At 36.1% G+C, this 25,795-nt stretch overlaps 1 protein-coding gene across 1 annotated transcript in view; it reads right to left on the reverse strand.

Annotated features, from left to right (window-relative positions):
• The window catches only part of LOC124643954 (protein slit), a 137,316-nt gene that overhangs the window by 23,524 nt on the left and 87,997 nt on the right, over positions 1–25,795 (reverse strand). Inside the window, exons 3-9 of the mRNA XM_047183081.1 lie at positions 22,442–22,513; positions 19,603–19,674; positions 18,958–19,029; positions 3,410–3,553; positions 1,610–1,771; positions 1,085–1,155; positions 427–571 (exon numbers count right to left, since the gene is read on the reverse strand). Coding sequence (XP_047039037.1) covers positions 427–571; positions 1,085–1,155; positions 1,610–1,771; positions 3,410–3,553; positions 18,958–19,029; positions 19,603–19,674; positions 22,442–22,513 — 738 coding nt within the window. The remainder of the gene's footprint in view (positions 1–426; positions 572–1,084; positions 1,156–1,609; positions 1,772–3,409; positions 3,554–18,957; positions 19,030–19,602; positions 19,675–22,441; positions 22,514–25,795) is intronic.

Below are 25,795 nucleotides of genomic sequence, written 5' to 3' on the forward strand. Positions count from 1 at the left end.
TGATATTGGAAGTGGATAAGTAAATTAAGTGTTTTGAAGTTTTATTTCTATATATTTGTACCTAAAACCTTAGCAGTAGCTCACATATTATAATATGATATTAAGTATATGTCTGCATAGTACGGTATGCTATAATTTTATGATGGTGAGCGCCCCCGAAGATCGGTGGCGTCTAAAAGTCACTGACGAAATATGCGTAGCTTCACTCTAGGCACCGATTTTTATTACGATATTTGTACTTAAATATGTTTCCTTTTAGTTTTTTTTTGTGAAGAGTTTTTTCACGCTGTTCCTATATTTGCTTATCCTCCTTTAAAATCCGTATTTCTAAATAAATAAAGGCTTACTGAAACAATTTGATCGTTGACTGTTGACTGAAATGTTTGACTGATGGACAGCTACACTCTTCCCTAAGTTTCTACTTACATCTCAGTAGCTCTATGAGGTATGGTGGCTGGCAGTTCCGACAGTAGCTTCTCCCGGCAGTCGACTGTACCTTCAGGAGTGCAGCGGCACGGAGGCGGGCACCGGGGCTCCGCTGAACATTCTACCGTTGTGGTCGTTGTGGGCCCTAGGTGATGAGCAGGATATTAGTAAAAATATTGAGGTGTTCTAGTTTTTAAAGGTTCGGCAATTGTTTTTCTCTGGTGGCTGTTTCCAATATTAGGTTATGTTGTTTTGCTGAGGTACTAGAATTAGAAATTTTACATTATTTCCTGGACCTTGCAATACTTTAGTTTAGTTGATCGTGGAAAAGAATAAAATATTGTTATGCACCTAAAACTACTGTATTAATGGAAAAGTTCTAAAGGTAAAAATGAGCTTAAAGGACTATGTGTAAATGGTGTGGTTGTTGGATCTAATACGAAACGACTAGGCCGACTCGGTAGTTCAACGCGAACTGAACATATTTACAATGAACTGTAATGTACCTAACTAATGTAAAATGCTGATGTGCGATTGCACCGTAGGGTACAGTTACTGACGTCAAAAACATCTCTAGTAAGCAAATCAACAGATAAATATGTTATTGAAACCCGTAGTTAGTCAGTGATTAGTTCACGAAAGCTTCTTACAAACTTACCGCTGCAAATAAGCTCATGGGTTTCCAACTCAGTCAAAAGAGCTCCTCTCAACGCTGCAGGCGCCTGACATCTGGAAATGACATCATATATTAACTAACTAATATTATATGTAAATGCGTACAGCTAAAAAGTAAACCCAGCTCCTTCTGTCTGCTTACTGTAACTACACACTTAATAGTCTTCAACTTAAGAGTTATACATACAGTTTATTTTTATTTGTTTATAAAGAGCGAACGGATTACTTCAAAGTAAGCGTGCTTCATCTTCGACCATATCGTCGCATATCGTGTATATGGCATAGGATATAGTGGTCTTACGCGTGCCTACATCAATAAAAAAAAATGCGTAAGAAAATCTTTCTGTCTGTTGCACTTTGACCCCAAAACTTAACTGATTTATTTATATAGAATACATTAGTAGATTGAGAAAGGGCACAGGCTACTATTTAACGAAGGAAGTGGTTCTCGCGAGACGTTGGTGAACAACCAGGAATCCATAATTTTAAAACCTCAAAAGTCTCTCACCTGGCTCCAACTCCAAGAATCCCCGCAGCTCGTACTGTCGTAGCCAGCCGTGCGACACGACAATCGCACACGACAGGGTTGTCGGTCAGTCGCAGCGTGTTCAGTCGCGAAATCGCAGCTGGCTCCAATGAGAGGTAGGTTAGATTATTGTTGTTTAGTGTTCTGAAAGAAACGAAAAGAAATATATAAGAAGGGAGTTAATGTTAGTATGACGACTGACAGAGAGGAATGGAAGCGGTAAACATATTTCGCCGATCACAAATCATCAACATTCTCCGAGCTTTCTTCCCAACTATGTTGGGGTCGGCTTCCAGTCTAACAGGATGTAGCTGAGTACCAGCGCTTTACAAGGAGCGACTGTCCTATCTGACCCTCTCAATCCAGTTACCCGGGCAACCCAATACCCCTTGGTTAGACTGGTGTCAAACTTACTGGCTTCTGACTTACCCGTAACGGCTGTCAAGGACACATAAATTACTTGGGAAAAGAGCTGGAAGAATGTTCTGAAAGAGTACGAAAAATTAGATACCTATTCAGACCTTTGTTTTTAGAGTTGTTCAAGCAATCTTGTCATTACTTATACATTTTCTTGTTAAAAAAAACACTGCAATGATTCGTACAACTTTTTTTTGTTTCTGTTTCAATGTTCGTACAAATATTTTATACCGCTTCATGCTTAAAACGGCAGAACGGATTTTGATGAAACTTGACAATAGTGTAGCTTGTATAACAGAATAGCACATACACTACTTTTTACCCATTTACGACAAGTAGTTCCCTCGAGACACAGGTGTAACGGAGATCGAAAAGTGTTGTCACCATCCCTAAACCCTAAACCATTTTTACAAATTCCTTCTTCACAATGAATCCTTATTCTTCCAACTTCAAAAGACGACTTTCAAAATTATTAGTAAGTAATCGAACACTTGATAATTTCCTTTAATAAAGTAAGTAATTGGGTCAAATATCAATCCAATAAGAATCTATTGAAGAAAGGTCGAATCAATAAGTCCAGGTCGGTTCAGGTCAATTGATCGGCTCTTATTTGTACAGACTGCTGGGTTCCCGCGGGTATGACGTTGTGACTCAGTTTTTATGAGGGGCTTCAGGTTTCTTATGTAAATTATAAGTTTCAATATGTTATATATTTGAGCTATTTTTAACTGACTTCAAAAATAGGAGTTTCTCTGCTTGAACTGAATAAATGTGTGTGAGACTATTATACGTTTTAATAATAAAAAAAATATCAGACTTTTAACCGGCTTCAAAATAAGGAGGATCTCAGTTTCACCTGTATGTTTGTGCGAGATTATCTGAAATTTTGCGGAACCGATTTTGTTGTAGTTTCAGCATAGTATTTGTTAGCCTTCGGAAGAACGTTTTAAGTATACCTATTATTGAATTTGGTATGTTTGAAAATATCCTACTAATATTATATCCTACTATATAATATTGTGAAAGTTTGTGAGAATGTATGGATGTATATTTGTTGTTCTTTCACGCAAAAACGGCTGGACGGATTTAGTTTAAATTTGGTATGTAGATAGTTGATACGCTGGATTAACACATAGGCTACTTTTTATCAACACACCACGCGGGCGAAGCTGCGAGCGGAAGCTAGTGTATATATATGTATTACATGTTCATAAATTATGTGATTTAGTAGGGGTCATTCGTAAGTCTGACAAATACTTTGCTGAAAATCCAACAAAATCTGTTCCGACAAACATGAGCCAAACATAAAAGTCAAACTGAGAATCTTACTTTTTTGACGTCGGTTAAAAATATCAAGATACTTACAGAACTTCAAGACTCTTCAAATTTTCGAGAGCCTTCTCATCAATACACTTCAGATGGTTTCCATCCAGGTGCAAACTCTTCAAGGCTGTCAATCCACGGAAGGTTCTTCGGCTGATGGCAGTCAGCTCATTGCGACTCAGGTCCCTAGAATATATGGTACATGTTAAAATATTTTCTAAAAGAGTCATCATATCCCGAGCCTTTTCCCAACTATTTTGGGGTACTCGAAAGGTTAAAGAAGATAGGTGTGGGTTTCTTTAAGTTGTCTATCCGTTGTTTTTTTACGATTAGATATTGAAATTGGACGTAAGTTATATGGGGTTTATGTCTAAATTCATTCTTATCTAGATAGGTTAAAGAAATGCACAACTCTGGTCAGAGTTAGGCCCATTTCCACTGACAATACAAAAGTCAGTTTTTCTTAAAACAAGTGTACTTTATCATAATTTTCCCAGCCTTTTCCCAACTACGTTGGGGTCGGATGCCAGTCTAACGGGATGCGGCTGAGTACCAGTGCTTTACAAGGAGCGACTGCCTATCTGACCACCTAACCCAGTTACCCGGGCAACCCCATACCCCTTGGTTAGACTAGTGTCAGATTTACAGGCTTTGGATTACCCGCCACGACTCTAAGGATGTTCAATGATAGCCGGGACCTACAGTTTACTTTATGAGAATGTTAAATTCATAATAAACAGTTGTTATAAGAAAACTGAACTTTAGATTGTCGGCGAACTTTGGCTTTAGTCAGTAAAATTCTGACACCATTGACAGAGTCTCATAAACACAGACATGTGTTAATTTATTGAGAAATTGATTGGGGCTCTTTACATAAAATATGACAACATTTTACACCAATCATTAGGTATTTTTGTCAGCTTCAATTTATTATGAGAAAGTAACATTATTTTAGTACATTGGGTAATGTATAAAGGTATAGATTTTTAATGAATATACAGGGGTCGTTTTCTTGTCTCTCTTTTTTTTTGGGAACACAAAGTACATAATCATCATCATCATCATCAGCCTATCGCAGTCCACTGCTGGACATAGGCCTCTCCAAAGTACATATATTTATCACAAAAAAAAACTTTGGTACATATGGGTATTAACTTTTAAGTTAATAGTGGTTAAAACATTCTATCATAGTCAGTATTATTTTATAAAAAAAACAATTATGTTGGGTATAAAACGGTTTATTTCTACAAACAGTTCCTTTAGGTAAGCTCAAAAAAACACCATATTATTGTAGAATAGCACATTTCGATATGGCATATAGAAAACTATGTTCTGATGTAAATCTTTTTCTTCAGAGACCTTTAGATTATGTTTAAATTATTATAGTTAAAACATAATCCACAAAAAAATTGGATTCGTTTTCACACGAAGCCAGGAAACTTTGACTATAATTTAGTATAGTTATCGGCACGAATCTTGAACTCTGACCTTCACCTGCGCAGACGTAATTTATTGGGTCCCTTTTGTGGTATGAAGTGAGGCGCGGGGGCGGGCTAAAGCCGTCATAGCCGTCACTCGGGATTGGTTCTTTGCAAATAAATCACTTCTGCGCAGATGTAGCTTACTTCCAACCCATTAAAAAAAGTGGCCAAAAATAGCCTTAGATATATTGTAATTATTAATGAATTAAAATTAATTAAAGCGTCCTTTCTCCCTTGTGTTAACAGCTTGTGAGTTAGGGGTGGTAAATAGTAGCAGAGCAAGCGTCTGCGCTATCCGATGGGAAATATTAAAGTTTAATGTGGCAACACTGGGTGAGAATAGGGTGGAATGGACAAGACAAGTGTTTTTGGCCTTTGTTTTTGATATTTTTTTGAGAACAATAAACATATATAAAGTTGTCTTTAGTAATTTATAGAACATGGCTATGAATAAGTTTTTTTTTTGTGGTGAGAAAATGTTGAAAAACAGTTTCTGCTTTTACAGTTACAATGGATACAATTATAGTTACAAAACAATAAGTAACTTCAGTTCAATTAAATAATTTCATTAACTATTAAATTCGCCTACGGTTTTAGTTTTTTTTTATATATAATATTCTGTACTAAATAAAATAATCTAGGGATACTAAAACTTCAATAGGTAGGTAATATTTTACTGAAATATAGGTAATAATCCTAGCTATAAACAAAAAAAAATAAAACAAGCTAAAAACAAAACCTAGCCATTTCTAAACTACAATTCAGTCATAAAAAACGGTCAAAATTGTATCTTATAAAGTACGGTCAAAATTGGCCGAAAATAAACACGCAAGTTTTCGTGAGCGGAGTAATACTAGTCCAAGCACACTGTAGACTAAACTGTCGGACGATAGTTGACTGACCCCGATCGTTGGACGAAAGTTTATTTTGAATGGTAATTTCGATCGGTTTTTGGTGCAGTTGACAGCTGTTGACAGTCAGTACAAAAAACTGTAATTTTCCCTTGAAAACTGACAGCTGTCAACTGCACAAAACATTCGGTATATAACAAACATAGAGCTGAGTGTGAGTTCTACAAGTACATACTCTATATGTTCATAAATGCCTAATCATAAATCAGCTAAAATTTAGTATCGTATGTTAACATCACATGATTTGAATATTTCCCTTTCATTCAATTTGCCGGTTAATAATTTTTGATATCTCCTCACTCAGAGTTGATAATATGACCAAAAGCCGATTAAAGCTTTATTAAATAAACAGTTATAGAAGTAAATATTCATCCGATCATTGTAATGCGAGTACTACCGTTCATCTCCATACTAATGCAAGAGTCCAAACAAACAGTCGGCCGACTAAAAGTCGTCAGCATACGTCGTCAGGTCCACAATAATCTTTCGTGCTTCAGGGATGGGCAAAATACTCTGTGAGAGCTGAATTATTGATGAATACCTCCAATTGGTTCCGTACACGATATGGTTTAAGATGTAGATGTTTGGGTATTTTTGACCGACTTCAAAAAAAGAAGGTTCCTACAACTTATCTTTAAAATAAAATAAATCTTAATTTGATCTGTGTGTATTTGTGCGCCATTATCTCACGTTTGGCTGAAGCGATTCTGAAGTGGTTTTCAGCATAGTCTTTGTTAGAATTAGGAGAACATTTAAGGTATATTATATTGAAGTCTGTTTTTTTTTGTAAAAACTTTTATTTGGATGTCTCATTATCTGCCTAGCCTTTTTCTCAACTGCGGTAGGGTCGGCTTCCAGTCTAAACGGATGCAGCTGAGTACCAGTGTGTCACGGAGCGACTGCCTATCTGATCTCCTCAACCCAGTTACCCGTGCAACGCAACACTCCTTGGTAAGACTGGTTGTCAAACTTCTGACTACCTGTGACGACTGCCAACGATGTTCAAATGACAACCGATAGGTATCATCTTTAAGTAAAATGATGGAGTCGAAAATATACTCTTATTAAACAAAAAGCGTTCGTCTTATTATATTTGCGCGGGTCCTATGCTAATATTGTATCTCATACTTTATTGACACTATCACAAAATGGGATTTCCTCGCCACTATATTTTATTCCGTTTAAGTATTTTTCGTTGTTTTATGTAAAACGCTCCTGTCAGCCATTTTTGTTACGAAAAAGAGTATATTTTTATGGAGTATTTGAATCTAACTTTTTTTGTAACTGTTAGCGCGGTCGCTTTGCAGATGGGTGACCATCTACGTCATGAAGAGTTTCTCCGAGTTTCGAAAGACACGTTCAATTGGTGGGCTGTTCCTAGTAGTCAGAAGCCAGATAGTCTGACAATCAGTCTTACCCAGTTACCTGGTCACGGGGTTGAGGAGGTCAGATAGGCAGTCGCTCCTTGTAAAGACACTGGTACTCAGCTGCATGCGGTTAGATTGGAAGCCGACCTGAACATACTTGTGAAAAGACTCGGCAGATAATATGCTTTGCCGCGAAAGAGCCAACATTACAATTTCCCCAATAAAATAACCGCTCAATTCAATAAAACAGCAATAATATTCTAATATTCACATAGCTAACACGTCCGCTCCGGATGGCAGTCAGACGCCGACTGAGCGCGCCGGATATGATGCCGCCGCCATCTTGCGAGCCACCGGAACTCGGAACTGCTAATGAGCTCTCGAGACTCAAAGTCGCGCCGTCTGTGGCTTTTGTTATTTTTATTCTATGTTTTTTGATAACTTTATCGTAGGAATTTTAGGTATTTATTTCTACACTCTATTTTTAGGTATTTAACTAAATGTAGACAAACTTGAGAGGACTTTTTATTTTAAAATTCAGTTCATAAATAAAACACAGTTTAAATGCAATAGTTAAAATTATTTAATCAATTGAAGGAGTAGAATATGTCTTTGTGTATAAAATTTGTAGCTTTCCTCGATACATTAACTTAATTTATCTATATTTTTTCAAGTTAGTTAAACAATTTGCTGAGATTAGCCCAAACTTCAGCTTTAAAATATAAAAACGCCGAATCGCTGAACGATATGAAAGCTGTCATATTCATCCATTCCCTGAGGGAACTACTTGCCGCACACGGATAAAAAAAAGGTCTAGCCTTCCTCGATGACGAGCTGTCTAACACTGAAAGAATTTTTCAATCAGTTCAGTAGTTCCGTTCAAGCTAAGAAACAATAATTTCAGCTCTATAATCTCAATATAGATATTAAATAAGCACACTCCTTGTCCTACTAACACACATCAAAGCTTACAAAGGAAGCTCAAAGCTCAATTTATAATTAGTCTAAGTAATTACATCAAAGAGGCTCTCCGGCGGAAGTGCCGCCATCTTGTGCAGCCGCGGAATGGCGGCCGGAAGTCAAGAATGGGTCCGTAATTGGTTGAAGATCGTTGAGAGCCTTTGTGAGATGGAGATGGGTAATTTGTGTGATTATTTTGACTGTTTTTGGAGACATTATTTATATTGTAAATGTGAAAGTAATTTATTCTGTCTGTTGGGATTTCCCATCTATGCTTCTTACCCGATATAAATGGATCGATTGTCATAGGTACAACAGACAGCCTAGAACAGGAGACTGGACTTAGCTAGCTCTTTGTCCGGTTGCGCGAAAAATTTCCAATAGGAACGCCAGTGAAGTGAGAACAGCTTCTATCAGTATAGAAACAAAGATTCTGTCAGTAATGGACCGTTTACGGTAAAATGGCTGAACTAATTTTACTATATCAATAGCCCAGAATCAAACATAACATAAGATGTTTTTTTTTTTATCCTAAACACAAAAAAACAGAACTAATAGATATTTTATTTAAACAAAAAAAAACATAATACCACGAAAATACAAACATTTACAATGCTTAGCAACTGTTAAACAAACAGCTCACGCAGCTCAAACCGCCATTTTGAACGAAAGCGCGGGAGAAATTGCAAATGGCTGCCACAGACCTTTGTTAGAACACGCGAATAGTACTTGAGTTTCTCTTTGTAAAGGTTCACAAGCCAAGAAATGTATTTTAGGCACCGTACTTTAGAAAATATATGAAATACTAGATCTATTGTTAGGTTTGGCGCAAGATTTTCTTGTTTGGGAAAACTTTTATGAAGTAACGTGTCTATACATTACCTACTTATATTTTTCTTACTTGCTATACTTATTATGCTAATATAAGAAAAGGGTTTTTTGTGTGTTTGTATCCTTTAATCTTTTAAGGGCTCTGAGACTACTGGACTAATTTGAAGAATTCTTTCACTGTAGGGAAACTAAGTTATCCCTCGGGTGGCACGGACTATATTTTATCCGGGTGCAAAAAGTAGCTTCCGCGCAACACGAGAAATTCGTGATAAAAATATAGAAAGCTCAAAAAAAACATTTATTTTACAACTGTTGAATTAACAATAAAAACAAGTTATAAAGTGTAAAAGACCACATTCTTTTTGGATAGTCGGTTAAAACAAAAATAAACAACACAAAATCCATAGTGCGAATACGTCTCCAACTTGGCACATTTTCCCATAGAAAATTAAATGTCCCCATAAATAATATATCCTGTAAGATATACCCTCTACCACGGAGGAAAGAAAGATAGCGGAGATACCATAAGGAAGGTAGGTCAGGCGCCTTCTTGTAGCTCAAGCAACGTACGGTAGACGTGATCAGTTACTAGAACTAACAAGACGTTCGGGTTTCTTGTCAAATCAAAACCAATGTGTCAAAGATTGGTGATTTTATTTTGAAATTAATGTTACAGCCTTTTTATCGTCCCACTGCTGGGCTGTGGCCTCCTCTCACACGGAGAAGGATTGAGCATTAATCACCACGCTTGCTCAATGCGGGTTGTGATTTCAGTCTATATAGTCCAGGTTTCCTCAAGATGTTTTCCTTCTCCTTTTTATCAGCCATTGATGTCCAAGATATACTTAGAAAGTACATAAAAACTTAGAAAAGTTGCATTAGTATTTGCCTGACCTGGAATCGAACCTACACCCTCATACTCGTGAAGTTGGTCGTTTACCCACTAGGCCACCACGACTTCACTATCTATAATGAGCGAGTTTAAAAAAAACGCTTATAAGAGCGGAGCTAGTAACGTTCTCCGTCCCCCTTGTACCCGCATGTTGTCGCGCTACTTTCTTAAGAGATTTTGCGTTATGACATCTCCGCTAGTCATTTTGTTCTCCATAGCCCTTACTTGGTATATCCTGAACCCATGGGAATCGTTTTTTAGGGAGAAACGACGGGAAATGTGACGCTTACTGCGAAGGCACTTTACGGCGCATAATTGGATGGGTGGGCGGACCTTTTGTGTTCTTGGGATGCCTTATTTTAGTAATGGTATGATAGTAGAGAGTTTGTTTTTGACTACAATCTTGCTGGATCGATTTTCATGGATTTTTTTTGGGGATTTTGAAACTAAATGAAGTGAGATGGGATGTTGTGAGAGGAAAATAAAAACTGATAATTAGGTATTTATCTTATCTATTAAAGCTTTGTTTGTTTGAACGAGGTAATATCAGGAACTATGTATATGAATACTGATTTCAGAAAAATATTTCACTGTTGGATAGTATAGGCTGTTTTTTATCTGAGTTTATCGAAAAAAGAATGACAGAATCTGGTGTTACATATCAACTAAGTATTTTTAGACAAAATAAAATTCTAAATATTTTCCAAACTGTCCCAAATATATTCTAAGATTGCAAGCAAGTGTAAGGGACTTAATACCAATTTTTCTTACGGACCCGTATAATATAATTTGCGCAAGTGCCCATAATAAAATTGTATTGACAAATTGAAGGGTGAATATCCCTATGTAAGAGAGAGAAATACATATGTCAGACAAGGATAACAATAGCTACTTTCAAATCGAATTTGCATATGGAGAGCAGAAAATATTTCGGAAAGCACAATAAACTTTACGTCCCGGCTGTCATTGAACATCTTTGGCAGTCGTTACGGGTAGTCAGAAGCCAGTTAGTTTGACAACCAGTCTTACCAAGGAGTATTGGGTTGCTCGGGTAACTGGGTTGAGGAGGTCAGATAAGCAGTCGCTTTATGTGGCACACTGATACTCAGCTGCATTAAGTCAGACTGGAAGCCCACCCCAACATATTAAAAAAAATTACAATAAATATTTAAAAAACTATCATAGTAAAAAAAAATGATTCAAAAAGATGGAATCGACTTCAATAAATATACCTAAAACATTCTCCTAAGTCTGAAAATACTATACTGAAAACAGCATTAAAATCGTTAAAGCCACACGAGACATAATAGCGCTTTAAGTTACATACATTATATGTATACACACATACCTACATACAGTTTTTTTAGTTTTTGAATGCTATGTTTATCAATGTTTTTTTGTTGTATAATAATGGTAATAAAAAAAACAGAAGCAAATTTTTTGTTGGCGGTTAAAAACTGGGATACAATTTTCTTTCAAGCAAAACCATACCAAAAAGCCAGCCAAAACAAACATTTGTTAGCAGAAAAAACTGCCAATTTCCCAGTTATATCATGGTGTAACAAAACCCATAATTTTGTCTAAATGTCATAGCATTTGCTATGGTTTTTCTGAGAGCTTTCCCATGCTCAATGTGGCATAAAAAGAAATTGCACTGGGGTGTGAATGGCGCAAATATCTATGGCTTTTTAGAACTTGTGGTAGCGTTGTGGTTAAGGTATTTATAGTACTTTCGCAGTAGAGGATTTTTCGCTCGGTTTTTCTGTGGTATGTTTATGGAGGAAGGATAGCGGAGATGTCATAAGAAAGGTAGGTTAAGCGTCTTCTTGTAGCTCAAGCAATGTACGTTAGGCGTGATCAGTTATAGTTCGGCCATTCAGAGAATGCGTTCCTGACACGTCGCGATTGAACTGACGACGTAACTTTGCAATGGCGTTGCAGTTACGATAAAAATATTTTTGCTGGTTGTTTACCGTTTTAACAATTGAGGAGCATTAAAACAACATTATTATATCAATAATCAATGAATGTTATTACGTCGTCAGTTCAATCGCGACGTGTCAGGAACGCATTCTCTGAATGGCCGAACTATACTAGAACTAACGAGGCGTACACTACGAACTCCTTGGCGAATAAAAATCAATCTGTCACAGTTTGGTCTTGATTGATTGGTGATTTTAGTTTGAAAATAATGAGCGGGAGTGGCAAAAAAACGAAATCTCTTGCAACCGCGGTAGTTGTGATTGCTCGTACGAACCTAGAGATGTCGCGTGGAAAAACTGACTGTAAAATACGCCAGTACGAAAGTATAATAGTACAATACTTGGTCAATTAGAACGTGGTTTTACAAAACTTACACACACTTATACCCTTACCCAATATTACTGTTGATTTGTTTAACTAGAGATAAGATTTTAATATTACTTGTAAGGAGGTTAGTGTCAATATTGTACTCTAGTAGGCAAATCAAAAAATAGATCGATAGCACATTGGGAACGACCGTAAGTAAATTTTGGACATCATCGGCTTAGTAATGAAGATTTATTCATAGTAAAGTTCACAGTCTATACTAGGGCCAGGAACTAGGGCAGGGCATAATGAAAAAATTCGATAATAGTATCCGTTGAACAGTCACATACATATAAATCATTTGCTGTCAGGATGGTAAGAAACGTGCGCCTGCGATGAATAGGGAGGGGACAGTGTTGGTGTCGATAGACAGGTGGATGCTATCGATATGGATATAAATACCTAGTATGAAAAGTTTATGCTTTGTGAATTTTGAATGTGAATTTGATAGTTGTTAGGTGGTGTTAAATATTTTTTTTCGTATAAAAAACAAACCTTCAGGAAATAACAATATCGTTATACTCAGAACTATTATTTCGTTTAAGAAGGCATGTTTGGGCTCATAAATCAGCAAGAAGATGAATGCTATCAGGTATACCAAGTGAAAATTTTGATTGAAATCCAAATTTTCTTTTAAAATATGTTTTGCTAAACATCGGGTCAGCTGTCGGTTGACCGTTTAATCTGCAGTGTGCGCTCTTATACAAATCTTTTATTGTACTTCAACAATAAAATATAAATGAAAATCATTACACAAATCCTTTCCACTAGTTTTCAAAGCACACCTCTACCAAAATCACTGCGCACAAACTCCAAAATAAAAACAATTTGTAACCTTCACTCTACCAACACAAAAAAAAACATAACGCGACCAACAAAAGTATCTCAAATCCGATTAAACTCATTACTCCAGCTCAAAAGACCGAACGTGACCGAACATAGGGCCGCGCAATCATTCGTTCCATTCATTCTTTATCGATATAAAAGTGTCGAGTTAATCCCAACACTAGTGCTTTGGGCATGTCCAATGCTCATTGTTGAGTGATATAAGGAATGCATCCGGTTTTGCTTGTGTGTAGTTTAAGATGTTGAGTGTGTCATTTGAATGAAGATGATTTATTTGGAGTACTTGCGTTTTTGGAAAGATTATTCTGTTCAGAGATTTTGGATATCTAATGTTACATTAAGAGTGTCCTGTAGATTAAACACTAAACAGTCGGGTGACAGTTGATCCGTATTTACCAAACGACACGGGACGGTTAGTCTCACCTCATAACCAAATCAACGAAAGTTAGGTTATACGTAGTGATCAACGCAGCGGGACGATAAAAGGCAGATGATGATGAATATTTCAATATACACAGTCGTGAATATAAAGTAAAAATTATAGTTTTCCCTCATCGATTATCGTCATCTCCCGAGCCTTGTCCCAACTATGTTGGGATCGGCTTCCAGTCTAACCGGATGCAGCTGAGTACCAGTGTGCCACAAGGAGCGACTGCCTATCTGACCACTTCAACCTAACCTAACCAAAGGCTAGTTGTCAGACTTACTGGCTTCTGACTACCCGTAATGACTGCCAGATGTCCAAATGATACTGAAATGGAGTATAGATGAATATTACAATATACCCATCCATGAACATGTCTAAAATATGTAGTTTTCGTTCATCAATAACGTGTGATATTTTGGAAGGAAGCCATGTTAGCGCGTCGCAGAAACCTTATAATTCACGCATGACTGACTCGGAAGACGCCTTTGTGTTCTTACACTGTGAGGCGAAGAAAATGGGCGCGGATTTTTAAGGATATTTTTAACTTTTATTTAGATTTTTTTAGTAATTTATTTTTTAAAGTGCGCCAATAGCAATACATAACGTATACCTACGTAGGTATGTATGAAAAGTTTCAGTTTTTTTTATAATTGTAGTTTTATTTTGCGGGTTTTGTGTGTTATGAATAAAAAGTTTCGGTAAAATTAGGTAGACTAGATGACATTAACTATGGCATTACTAGACTTAGTTTTCCAGTGTCAATTTTACTTAGTTTAAGAGTTCAATTCTTTTAGTTATAGTTACCTGCATCAGTATGCTGTATACTGTTAACCAGTGTTAACAGTACTAACGAATCTTGGCATAAAAAGGCACTTGACTACACAGTTCACTTTTCCAGTTTAACACAAACATCAAGTTAAAGAGTTACAAGGCTTCAAAGGAACAGCCAAACAAGCTCTCAAAAACAAAAATAAATAAAAAAATACAAAAACGTGCCTCAATTTTCTTGGCCGCCAGTGTACTATGCATCTTTTATCCTTCTCACGCTCGACTAGAACTGAAAGCTCTTTCAAAGTTGCTCTTTTCAAAGAAATGTATAAAAGATATGGTTATCTTTTATTTTTTACCTTTTATAAAAGTGGAACAAAGTTGTTGCTGTTGGTTGTATATGTAAAATTTATAAATAAATAATGACTTTTCCCATCTTCTACAGTCACACCATTTTTTTTTAATATGCCATGCTTTTTTCACAGTCGCATTATATGCCCTTTCGTAATATTTTTTTCACGCTCCGCCTTAAAGCGAGTTATTTTTGATATTTAATACATGGTGATATTGATACTGTTGAACACAGTACCGATCGCAAATTCTACAATGATAATTTTAAGTTTTGGGAATGCGATTCTTAAGCATATTGAGATATCTGTCATATTATCAAAAAAGTAATGTTGACATATCTACAGCAGACAACATACAAATATTAATAAAAAAATCCTTTTTTGGCTTAACCTTAAAAAACCGTCATGCTATGCTACACTGATTATCAAAAAAACCAGGTCACATGACATAATTTTTGCCAGTACTATAATATACTGAATTTCATCATTAATGCTTCAACACGCGCAAGGACGGGCGACGGCATTAATGTTATTATATAAAGCCGGAAACGCTGCCTACTTTATTTTGAACGGAAGTGTAATATTATCTGGATTATATAGTGATTGTAGATTATAGTTAGGTATTTGATGGTTTAGTTAAGTACCGCGGTTTAATTTATACAAAAATATCGAGCAACTTTGCTGACTCGGTTAATATGTAGCCTATTTTTGCAGGAACTGCTGGTCCGATTAGAAAAAATATTTCAGTGTTTGATAGCGTATTTATCGAGGAAGGCTATAGGCTTCTTTTTATTTGGGTACGTACAGAAGTTCCCGCAGGAAGCGTGTCAAACCTTTGGCTGAAGCTATTTCACTTATGTAATTTCATTTTGTTTACAGTATGATTGCAGTTGAAATGCAGTCCGTCTGTCTATAGCCTTACCGCGGCCCTGGTACATAAAAAGCCTACGACGGAACACGACGGTTTTTAGTCAGTAAGAGTCTGACACTCTCTCACCACTGCTAACCCACAGTGGGAGGGATCATTTGATGATTTTTGACGTCGTTAAAAAAAGGGGGATAAATAGGTTATAGAAATTAGCAGCAGGTAAGTAATTTTAGATGAACACTGGACAAACGAATATACACAAAATGAATATATTCATATAGATGTTACATCAAATTATTTAAACACAGATGTGAATAAACTCGTAAAGGTTAAAACAAAGGCATTTTGTTTCATTGCATTGTTATTATTTAGGTTAATTAGTATTTTAATGAAGTGCTGAGCGTATTTGACAAACACACTTTTATGCAAGGTATGAATATTTCCTGCAAAAAGTAGAAAAAGGCAAAAAAATGCTAGTATTTCAAAAATGATTGTTTTGTCGCTTAGTTACCTATATTAATACCATTTTATGGCATCTGTAGTGTTTAGACACTACAAGTACACTAAGTATTTTCTAAAACATTTGGTTAATAAAAAAAAATATGTTTGTAGTTTAAAAATACATTGAAAAAAGTATATCGAGCTTCATAAGTCCATTTTCATCGACAACAATATAAACGTCAGTTTTCTTAAAACAACAGTTTACTTTAAAAATTCATAGTAGTTAGTTGTTTTAGGAAAACTGACACTTATGTTGTCTCTAAACTTGGGCCGTAATAGTGAGTTTTTAAACGATAATCATGAGTTTTTCTGTTGTTTTTAAAACGACGTCGACATTATAGTAATGTTATTTTTAAATACAAAAAGGAAATGAAAAAAAAAAATTCTTTCACACTTTATTTTTTTTCGTATTATTTATTGATTATTTCTGTACAGTAAAAGCGCAATGTTACGGGGTGGGTTAGCCCTACGGGGTAGCCTATGGGGTGACGGGGTGACACCATTGTAGCCAAGCTCATGATATGGTTCAAGCGCAATGTTAGGTTATGGGGCATTTTTATGACGATTGCAAAACATTTTTGTGGGAATATTAATGGACCCGATTTTTCTGCAAGCGAGTGTAATGGTTTTGAAAATGTTGCATTTGAAAAAAATTGAGGAGTGTTAGCCAAAATTGAATTGTGCTATTCAAGCAATTTCATGTGTTTTCCTTGAGATTTAAAAATTAATATCGATGATAAGTTTTTAATATGAAAGATACCTCTATTTACTTGGATTTGAATGAATTTGCACCTTATTATAAAAAATATGAAAAAAAATATATTAATTTGAGTTATAAGTATGTTTTTTCTAAGTGAAAAATATTCCCACAAAAATCAAACAGCAATTCGTCACAAAAATTGCAAAAAAAAAATTGGTCACATTTTTTTTCATTTTTTTTTTCAAATTTTAGTTATGCTAGCGGCGTTGGGTAGAAAATTAACAAAAAATGATATTTTTGAAAACCAAAGGGTAGGTATTATATAGACATTGAAGAACCCGGTTATATAGGCACAAGCTTGGGTGAGCAGACAACTGTGGTTTTGGGTCAAGTCAAAATATTTGTGTAGGCTAAGAAACTTATAGGGTTAACTGGAAACCTAAGAGGAAAAATGAAGAAAAAATTGGTGTGTGATTTAATTGAGATGACGTTGTAAAATGTAGAAAAATCTATCTAGTTTATCAATTTTTTCATAGTGTTGGTAAATATGTATGTAAGTAACTTAGCTATTGTATAATTTCATCAGCTTTTATCGATTTTAAAAGTGACCTTGTGAAAGTGTAAGGGTCAGTCCCCACTGAAAGAGCAGCGGCCGGCAGCGGCTGGCAGCGGCCGTAAATGCAAGTGATTGAGCGCGAGCGCGGCGGGCCGCGCGGCGCCGCGCCATGTCGCACCGCGCCGCGCTCTTACATTGTCCGTGCTCTTACGGCCGCTGCCGGCCGCTGCTCTTTCAGTGGGAATTGACCCCAATTCTCTTAAAACGAGAGTGAGTCAGTCCTCTTTTATAGGATAATTAAATGAAAACATTTGACTTTGATAATGATATGTATTGACTTTCTCATTTGTAAGTTCAATCAAGATTCATTCTGAAGTGGTACCGAAAATGTTGGCAGCTGTCAATTTTTAAGGGAAAATAGCATCATTTTTTGTACTGACTGGTAGAACTGTCAACTGCACCAAAAATTTGTTGGTGACAGCTGTCAGATTATTTAAAAATATGTGAATAATGAGTTTATTAACATGAATATGATTATTGTTTACACATAACGACACATTTGTTGGTTACACGAACAATAACTCACAATAACTCGCACAGTACATTGTTGGTAAATTAGTTTTCTTGGTAAGTTGGTTTCCAGTTATACCTATAAGATTCTTGGTAAGGCAGACTTTTCAACTATCCTTTACTTTGTAATATTTGTGTCGAATTCAGTTCGATTTTCTGTCTTATTTCTCGTGTATTTTCAAAAGTTTACTACCATGCTTTGAATAATTAGATATATGTTAAATAGCAGTATTACAGTACCCACCACAAACTTTTTATCGGCCGACATTTTATCTCGTAATGTAGTATGGAAATAAATTGTAGTACGCACATTACAACGATCAGGTATTTAGCCGGCATCAAATCCACTAAAATCATTGATTGAATTCACGACTTTCTTAAGAAAAAAAAATATTTTTCAACAATCAACTGTCGGCCGACTGTTTATTTCCTTAATATCTTAGTGCTTGCATAGTGTTGCGCACGTATATCGATAAAATACGTCTCTTTCCTATTACATATTTAAATATGCCAATATTACTCACTCACTCATACCTAAGCAATGTCATCTTCCTTCATATTTCTGAGATACAAAGACAGTTGATATCGACACCCTGTCGGCTCTGAAGGTTATTGTGTCACCCTCTTCAAAATAAGACCTATTTTACCCGGAGACTCGTTGACTGTGATGTTTGATAGGAGATACCAATTTTATTTGCAGACAGTATTGGAAAATGTGAAATTGTTGCTTTTTAATGTAGAACGCTAAAATGTACGCTATTTTATACGCGGATTGTAAGTACTGAACTAAATTGTCGTTCTTGAGTATGCGGTAAAAAGAAAACGTTTATTAGAACGCCTCTGTGCAAAGCTTAACACTAAATCTATTATTTTCTCTGCTTTGCACACTACTTGTTTCCTACCGTCAGTAATTTTAGCCTGCTTTTCTTACTTTTAGCCTACCTTTTTCTCTTTAACCTTGCCTTTCCGACCTTTAGTCTGCCTTTTATAAGCTTTAGCCTGCCTTCCTAACTTCTAGCCTACCTTTCTAACTTTTAATCCTAGCTTTCCAACTTCTAACCTACCTTTCCAACTTCTAGCTTGCCTTTCAACCTTTAGCCTGCCTTTTTTGACTTGACCAAAACGCACAAGGGGCGGGGGGTAAGTGGTAAGTGGCAACAAGAACCATAGGACCTCAGGGACCACACCATTGACCTTAGTCCAGGCTACTCACAGCCGTTGGAGGTGTCTCAACCGTAAAAATAGCCCCTCTGGTAAATGTCCCAGACGATTATTGTTCAGTCTCCTGTAAGTAAATGCAAATTTAGGGGTATCAGCGTTTCTTAACTGTGTTTGGGAAAGAGAAATTAGGCTGTCTTAAGATCAACCTAAAAATAATGGATATGTTGACAATAAAAAAATATAATATAATATGGATAATGTATTTTTTCTTTTTAGAAGTTACAGCGGAGATACAACACTTTAGTATTATTTAGTCACCTTTATGTAATTTTTTTACATAAAGGTGACGTCACAAACCTTGAATGATTAGTGTTCAACACTAAGATATAAAAATGTTTGTTTTTTTTTTTTTTTTTTTTTTTTTTAACTAAAAAACTTATGCCTCTTTTTTATACAATAGGTGGAATAGTTAAATTCTAATTTATTTTGCTTATTTTAAGTTAAGAAACGCTGAAACGACGTAACTGTCATTTGATCTCATGCATACATTTAATGATTTCAACAAATACTTGAAAATAGTATTAAAGTGAATGTTAATGAAATATGACAATTAAGGGGATATTTTTAATCAAGTAAAACCATTAAAATGTTTGCACGAGAAGATTAATTATTATTTTATGTAAATGTGGGTACTTACAGTCGTTCTAACCCGTTGAGTTCTAAGAAGGCATCCCTCTCAATTGTGTGGATTAAGTTTTCTGATAACTGTCTGAAAAATAATGAAGAAAACATCATTTACTATTTTTAATTTTAAAATAATTGATTTAACTACATATATTTATTTATAGAAAACAAAAAAAGTAAATAAAAAACGTATCCAAATTTATTTTCAGAAGTTAAAACATGATCCTTCCCGGCAGTCAGGCAAAAAGGAAAGACTTTCAACAAATAATAAATCTGTTTGAGATTCTAGAACATAAAATATTACTAAAGAGTTTTTTGTTTCATTTTAAATACTTGATTCATTTATCCTATCTCCTAAAGCCTCCAAAACCTACTCCTAAGGTTCTGCACATGCGTTGTTTTGCGAAAATGAATGTGGATAGGTTACGCGAGGACGCTTCGAGACTTGAGTGGGAAGCTGAAGTAGCCAACGCCTCCTCTGTCGATGATAAAGTAGCGACGCTGAACCGGTTATTGCAAAATCTCTATGACATTCATGCACCAGTTAAGTCGGTGAGAGTTAAGCGTCCGCCAGCTCCATGGATGTCGAGAGGAGTACGTATGGCGATGAGACGGAGAAATCGGGCCTTTCGCAGGTTTAAAAAGGATCGGTCAGAGGAGAATTGGGTTCTGTTCAAAACAGCAAGAAATCGTTGTAACCAGATGATACGTAATGCTAAACGCCGCCACATTCTCGATAATATTACGTCTAGCTCCGCAGCCGATATCTGGAAGTTCCTTGGCTCACTAGGTATCGGTAAGTCACGTCAGTCAGAGTTGCCTAATACGATTGGTTTAGATGAGATCAATTGCCATTTCTCTACCACTTTTAGTTTGGATCGTCAAACCACTCGTCAGACGGTAAACTTTATTGCCAGCCTTCCACATCCTTGCACTGATATCTTTGATTTTTCTCCGGTGTCTGCGGGTGATATCAAAAAGATCATCCTTTCGATAAAGTCCAAGGCCGTGGGCTATGACGATATCAGTCGTAGTATGGTCATCCCGATCCTTGAGTATATACTCCCATCCATCACTGATATAATTAACTACTCCTTATACTCGGGTCAATTCCCTTCCTTGTGGCGTTATGCTTACGTCCGTCCCCTTCCCAAAATTGCAAATCCATCCCTCCCCACCCATTTTAGACCAATTTCAATCCTTCCTTTCCTTTCAAAAGTGTTGGAGGCCTGCGTCCATAAGCAACTGTCGAGCTTCATCCACTTACACAACCTTATTAGCCCGTTGCAATCTGGGTTCAGGCCAGGACACAGCACTGCTTCGGCACTTCTCAAAGTGACTGGTGACATTAGGGAGGGGATTCAGGACACCAAAGTTACAGCTTTGGTCCTTATTGATTTCTCTAATGCCTTTAATGCCGTCAGTCATGATATCCTAGAATCTATCCTTTCCCATCTTATGATTTCACCCAAGGCTCTGGAATGGTTCTCATCTTATCTTCGTGGGCGCCAGCAAGCTGTTCGAGTTGATGAGACATTGTCTAATTGGCGTGATCTAGTGGCTGGTGTCCCACAAGGCGGTATTCTTTCTCCACTATTATTTTCTATCTTTATTAACTTCATTACTCCTAACCTTCAGTGTGCGTATCATTTGTATGCCGACGATCTTCAGCTTTACACTCAGGCTCGGCCTGAGGATCTGCATATAGCCATTGACAAACTGAATGTAGATTTGTCGGTTATTAATCGATGGTCTAACCAATTCGGGGTGTCAGTAAATCCTTCTAAGTGTCAAGCCATAGTCGTGGGTAGTCCTCGTATGGTAAGTAAGGTGGATATTACGAACTGTCGTCCGATTATCCTAAACGATGTTGTTGTTCCGCTTAGCCTCAATGTGAAGAACCTGGGTCTTTATATGGACAGTACGCTTAGTTGGCAAACTCAGGTCGCTAGTGTGAGTAAGCGTGTAATTGGAACCTTACGTCATCTAAATCGGTTAAGAAACTTTTTGCCGCCGAAAACCAAAGCAATGCTTGTGCAGTCCCTAATATTTCCTATTATCGACTATGGTGACGTGTGTTACTTCGACCTCAATGCGGACTTGCTCAACAAACTTGATCGGCTCATCAACAACTGCATAAGATTCGTCTTCAACCTGCGGAAGTACGATCATGTTTCTGAGTATAGGACGCAATTGAAATGGATGTCCATTCGTCAGAGAAGATCGATGCGTGCCTTGACGACCCTTTACTCTTTACTTAACTCTCCTACTCCCCCCTCGTATCTAATTCCTCATTTTCAATACCGTTGCTCCGGTCATTCCAAAAATCTTCGCTCTTCTCACAATCTTCTTCTTCACTGTCCTTCTCATACCTCTGACACTATCCACTCTTCTTTTCACATTCAAGCTATTCTTCTGTGGAATGCGCTGCCCTTAGAAACCAGGAAGTCACTCAGCAAACAATCTTTCAAGAGTGCTGTGCGGAAGTACTTGCTTAAGAAATCGTTGGCAGAATCATCATCACAATAATTTATTGGTATATTATATGTATATATGTATGTATGTATGTATTTATTGTTATTTGTATTAATATTGTTGTATTTAATTAGTATTTAGTGTTTTATTTTCTAATGCACCTACCATGTTTTTCTCTGCATCACCCTAAGGTTGACTGGAAAGAATGCCTATGGCATTAAGTCCGCCTATGTAATATTTTTGTTGCATAAAGTTTAAATAAATAAATAAATAAATAAGTACTAAATATTTTTAAAAACTTTTTTTTCAAAAATTATAAGTACCCAATTCTATGCTTTACATATCATAATGTTTTTTGTGTGTATTTTAATACTTACAATGTTTTCAAGTCCTTCAGATTTTGAAAGTCGCTCTGAAATATTATCGTGATGTTATTGCCTTGTAGATCCCTGAAACAATACAAAAATAAAATAAATCATCATGGTAACAATAACCACGAATTATCATAAAGGGTAAGGTATGGTAAGGGTAGGGCAAGGTCAGGTAATGTAAGATTACCGAAAGGTAAGGTAAGGTAAAGATAATGCAAAGGTAACGTTAGGTAAAAGTAGCCATTACGGTTAATCTGGTCTGACGAGGTAAATGGTTAGAGGAAGTCAGATAAGGTAAGAAAGAGAACAGGTTAGAATAGTAGTTGGGAAAAGGCTCGGCAAATGATACAAATTAAGAAATCACAGCTTTACACAGCATTGACAATAAAATGAGACCCATTATTTCTATGGTGTCTGTACTGTTTACAGTATCATTATGTCAGCTAATGATTGATGTTTACGATATATTTCCTTGTAAGCATTAGTGTTGCCATCAATAGCATACACTGATATAATATTATAATATTACATTATAATATAAATAAATACTTAAATAATATACTACATACTACTAACTATTAATAATCTGTGATACTACTATATTATTATTACATTAAACGCCTTCCTCTCTTCTAACTATTTTGCTGTGCCCATCAGGGTCCATAATTGTGACTACCTCTATTATTTTATATTTTCCACCAAATGTACATTATGGAATGCAATAAATGATATGATATGATATGATATGACTGCTTACAGTTAGTTTTCTTATGTAGAAAAGGTCATTAGTTTTTTGAATCACCTGAGAATCGAACCTTAATACCCTTGCATTATTATCCTGTGACAAAAATATACTATTGAACTTTAATATATAAGAAATATTAATATTTCGTTCGGTAATAATAATAAGGTCATCTACCTAGACATTTCCCAACTATGTTGGGGTCAGTTTCCAGTCTAACCGGATGCGACTGAGTACCAGTGTTTTAAAAGGTGAGACTGCCAATCTAACCTCTTCAACCCAGTTACCAGGGCACCCCAATACCTCTTAGTAAGACTGGTATTATTATTTTGATTAATAATCACCTTAGTAAAAACAAATAACATAAAATATTTTGAAAAGTTTTCAAATCTTCCAAGATTTACCCCAAAAACTTTGCTACTGACCCAATTCAATTTCTCTCGACTCTAATTCCACTACGCAGGCAAAACCGCGGTTAAAAGTCAGTAACTAGCAAAGGTAAATATGGCGCCCTGTGGCCACCGTGTAATGGAACTTAAATGCCTGTAAGTGCCACTTAACTTGTTCTGTCTACTAATGTCCTAAGTGCTCTTGCTCGTAATATATGATAATATTATATAGAAGGTGTTTCTTGTAGTTTTGCTCGTTTTCTGAGGGAATTACAGAAAGAAGGTGGATGAAAAGCCGAGAAAAACTTTCTTCGGTAAATGGGCTGTTTAATAGTGCAAGAATTTATCAAATTGGACCGGTAGTTTCTGAGAAAAACGCGTTGATAAAAAAGGAACGGTAGGTTTATAAGTTTGTTTAAAGGTTACAGTTTCGTTTGGGAGGTCCCTAGGATTTTTGGTTAAAAAGTAGCTAATTACCGTTTTCAAAATTCCATTTTAAAAATCCTTGATTAGTTGCTACGAACAAAATCTAATGTTATATTTTTTGTAGAAATCAACAATTAAAATTCAAATATTCCTGTTACTTGATTAACGTCAACATAGATAATACTAAATCAATTAAATTACTGTTCATAATACGAATATGTATAACAAAAAAAAAAAAACTGTCGATAAAAAAATATCGACATCACTACTTCGAATGTTTGTAAATATGGTAATTATACTCGCAACCAATTGTCGAGTTCCTCGCTCGATAATCGATACGATTGCCTCGATCGTTGTCGATGTGAGAATCGAACTGATTCGATTAGTAATAATCGTTACTTTAATTTTTATTGCCTTGGGAATCGAGTGACTAATTAAATTTTCGTTGGACAACACTGTTTATTATAGATTTTATGTTTTAATGTGACTATGTTTAAGTTTTCGTTATAAACGGCTTTAAAAACTGACCAAGTGCGATTCGGACTCGCGCACAAAGGGTTCCGTACCATTATTTATAGAACGGACAAAAAAATCACGTTTGTTGCATGGGGGCCCCCCAAAATATTTATTTAATTTTAGTTTTCAGTTGTTTGTTGTTATAGCGGCAACAAAAATACATCATCTGTGAAAATTTCAGCTCTCTAACTATCACGATTCATTAGAAACAGCCTGGTGACAGACGGACCGACGGACGGACGGACAGAGGAGCGAAAACAATAGGTTCCCGTTTTACCCTTTGGGTACGGAACCGTAAAAAAGAGAGGTTCTTTTACCGATTTTCAAAGTTGATAGTTCCTGAGACTAGGTCTTTCAAGCTCAGTTTTTGTTGTAATATTATAAATCTCAACAATTTGAAAGCACTAAATCAAGAACTACAAACTTTTCTTGATTACAAATAATTATTCTGGAAAAAACTGTAGCTAAATTACAATTATTTTTAACATATCTCATTGTTTTCAAACAAAACAGGGTTGCATAACCACGGTGCACCTTTTGCGTTAACCAGACAAAACTCTATGACAGTTATTATATAAATTAGTAATAGCAATAATAAAAGAACCCTATTATTTACTTACTCTTTGATCTTCATAATAAACTACAGATCAAAAGAAATCTTTCTGTTCATAAAAAAACATAATTCACGTATGAATAAATCTTATTTTTTACTATCATAATAAGTTAATGCTGTGTTTCGGAAGGCACGTTAAATGGGTTCCGGCTGTCATTGAACATCCTTGGCAGTCGTTACGGGTAGTTGAAGTCAGTAAGTCTGACACCAGTCTTACCAAGGGGTATCAGGTTGAACGGGTAACTGGGTAGAAGACAAGCACACTGGTACTCAGCTGCGACCGCATCAAAATCGGTTTAGCTAAGCTTGGGATATCATTACCTTACCTTCTAAGCCTTTTCCCAGCTATGATAGGGTCGGTTTCCAGTCATACCTAATGCAGCTGAGTACCAGTCTGTCACTTGGAGCGACTGCCTATCTGACCTCCTCAACCAATTACCTGGGCATCCCAATACCAAATGGTAAGACTGGCTTCCGACTACCCGTAACGACTGCCGAAGATGTTAAATTACAGGGATAATCACCCACAAATATACAGGTTAAACTGCGAATCTCCTTTTTTTGAAGTCGGTTAGACTGATGATGAAGAATAATGAGTGTTTGGCATCAAGTAGTCAGTGGGTTTGGTTCCCGTCAGTGAAATATTTCGCCATGGAACATAAGTCATTCGCTTA

This window comes from Helicoverpa zea, chromosome 29, assembly GCF_022581195.2.
Source record: "Helicoverpa zea isolate HzStark_Cry1AcR chromosome 29, ilHelZeax1.1, whole genome shotgun sequence".
Taxonomy (NCBI): domain Eukaryota; kingdom Metazoa; phylum Arthropoda; class Insecta; order Lepidoptera; family Noctuidae; genus Helicoverpa; species Helicoverpa zea.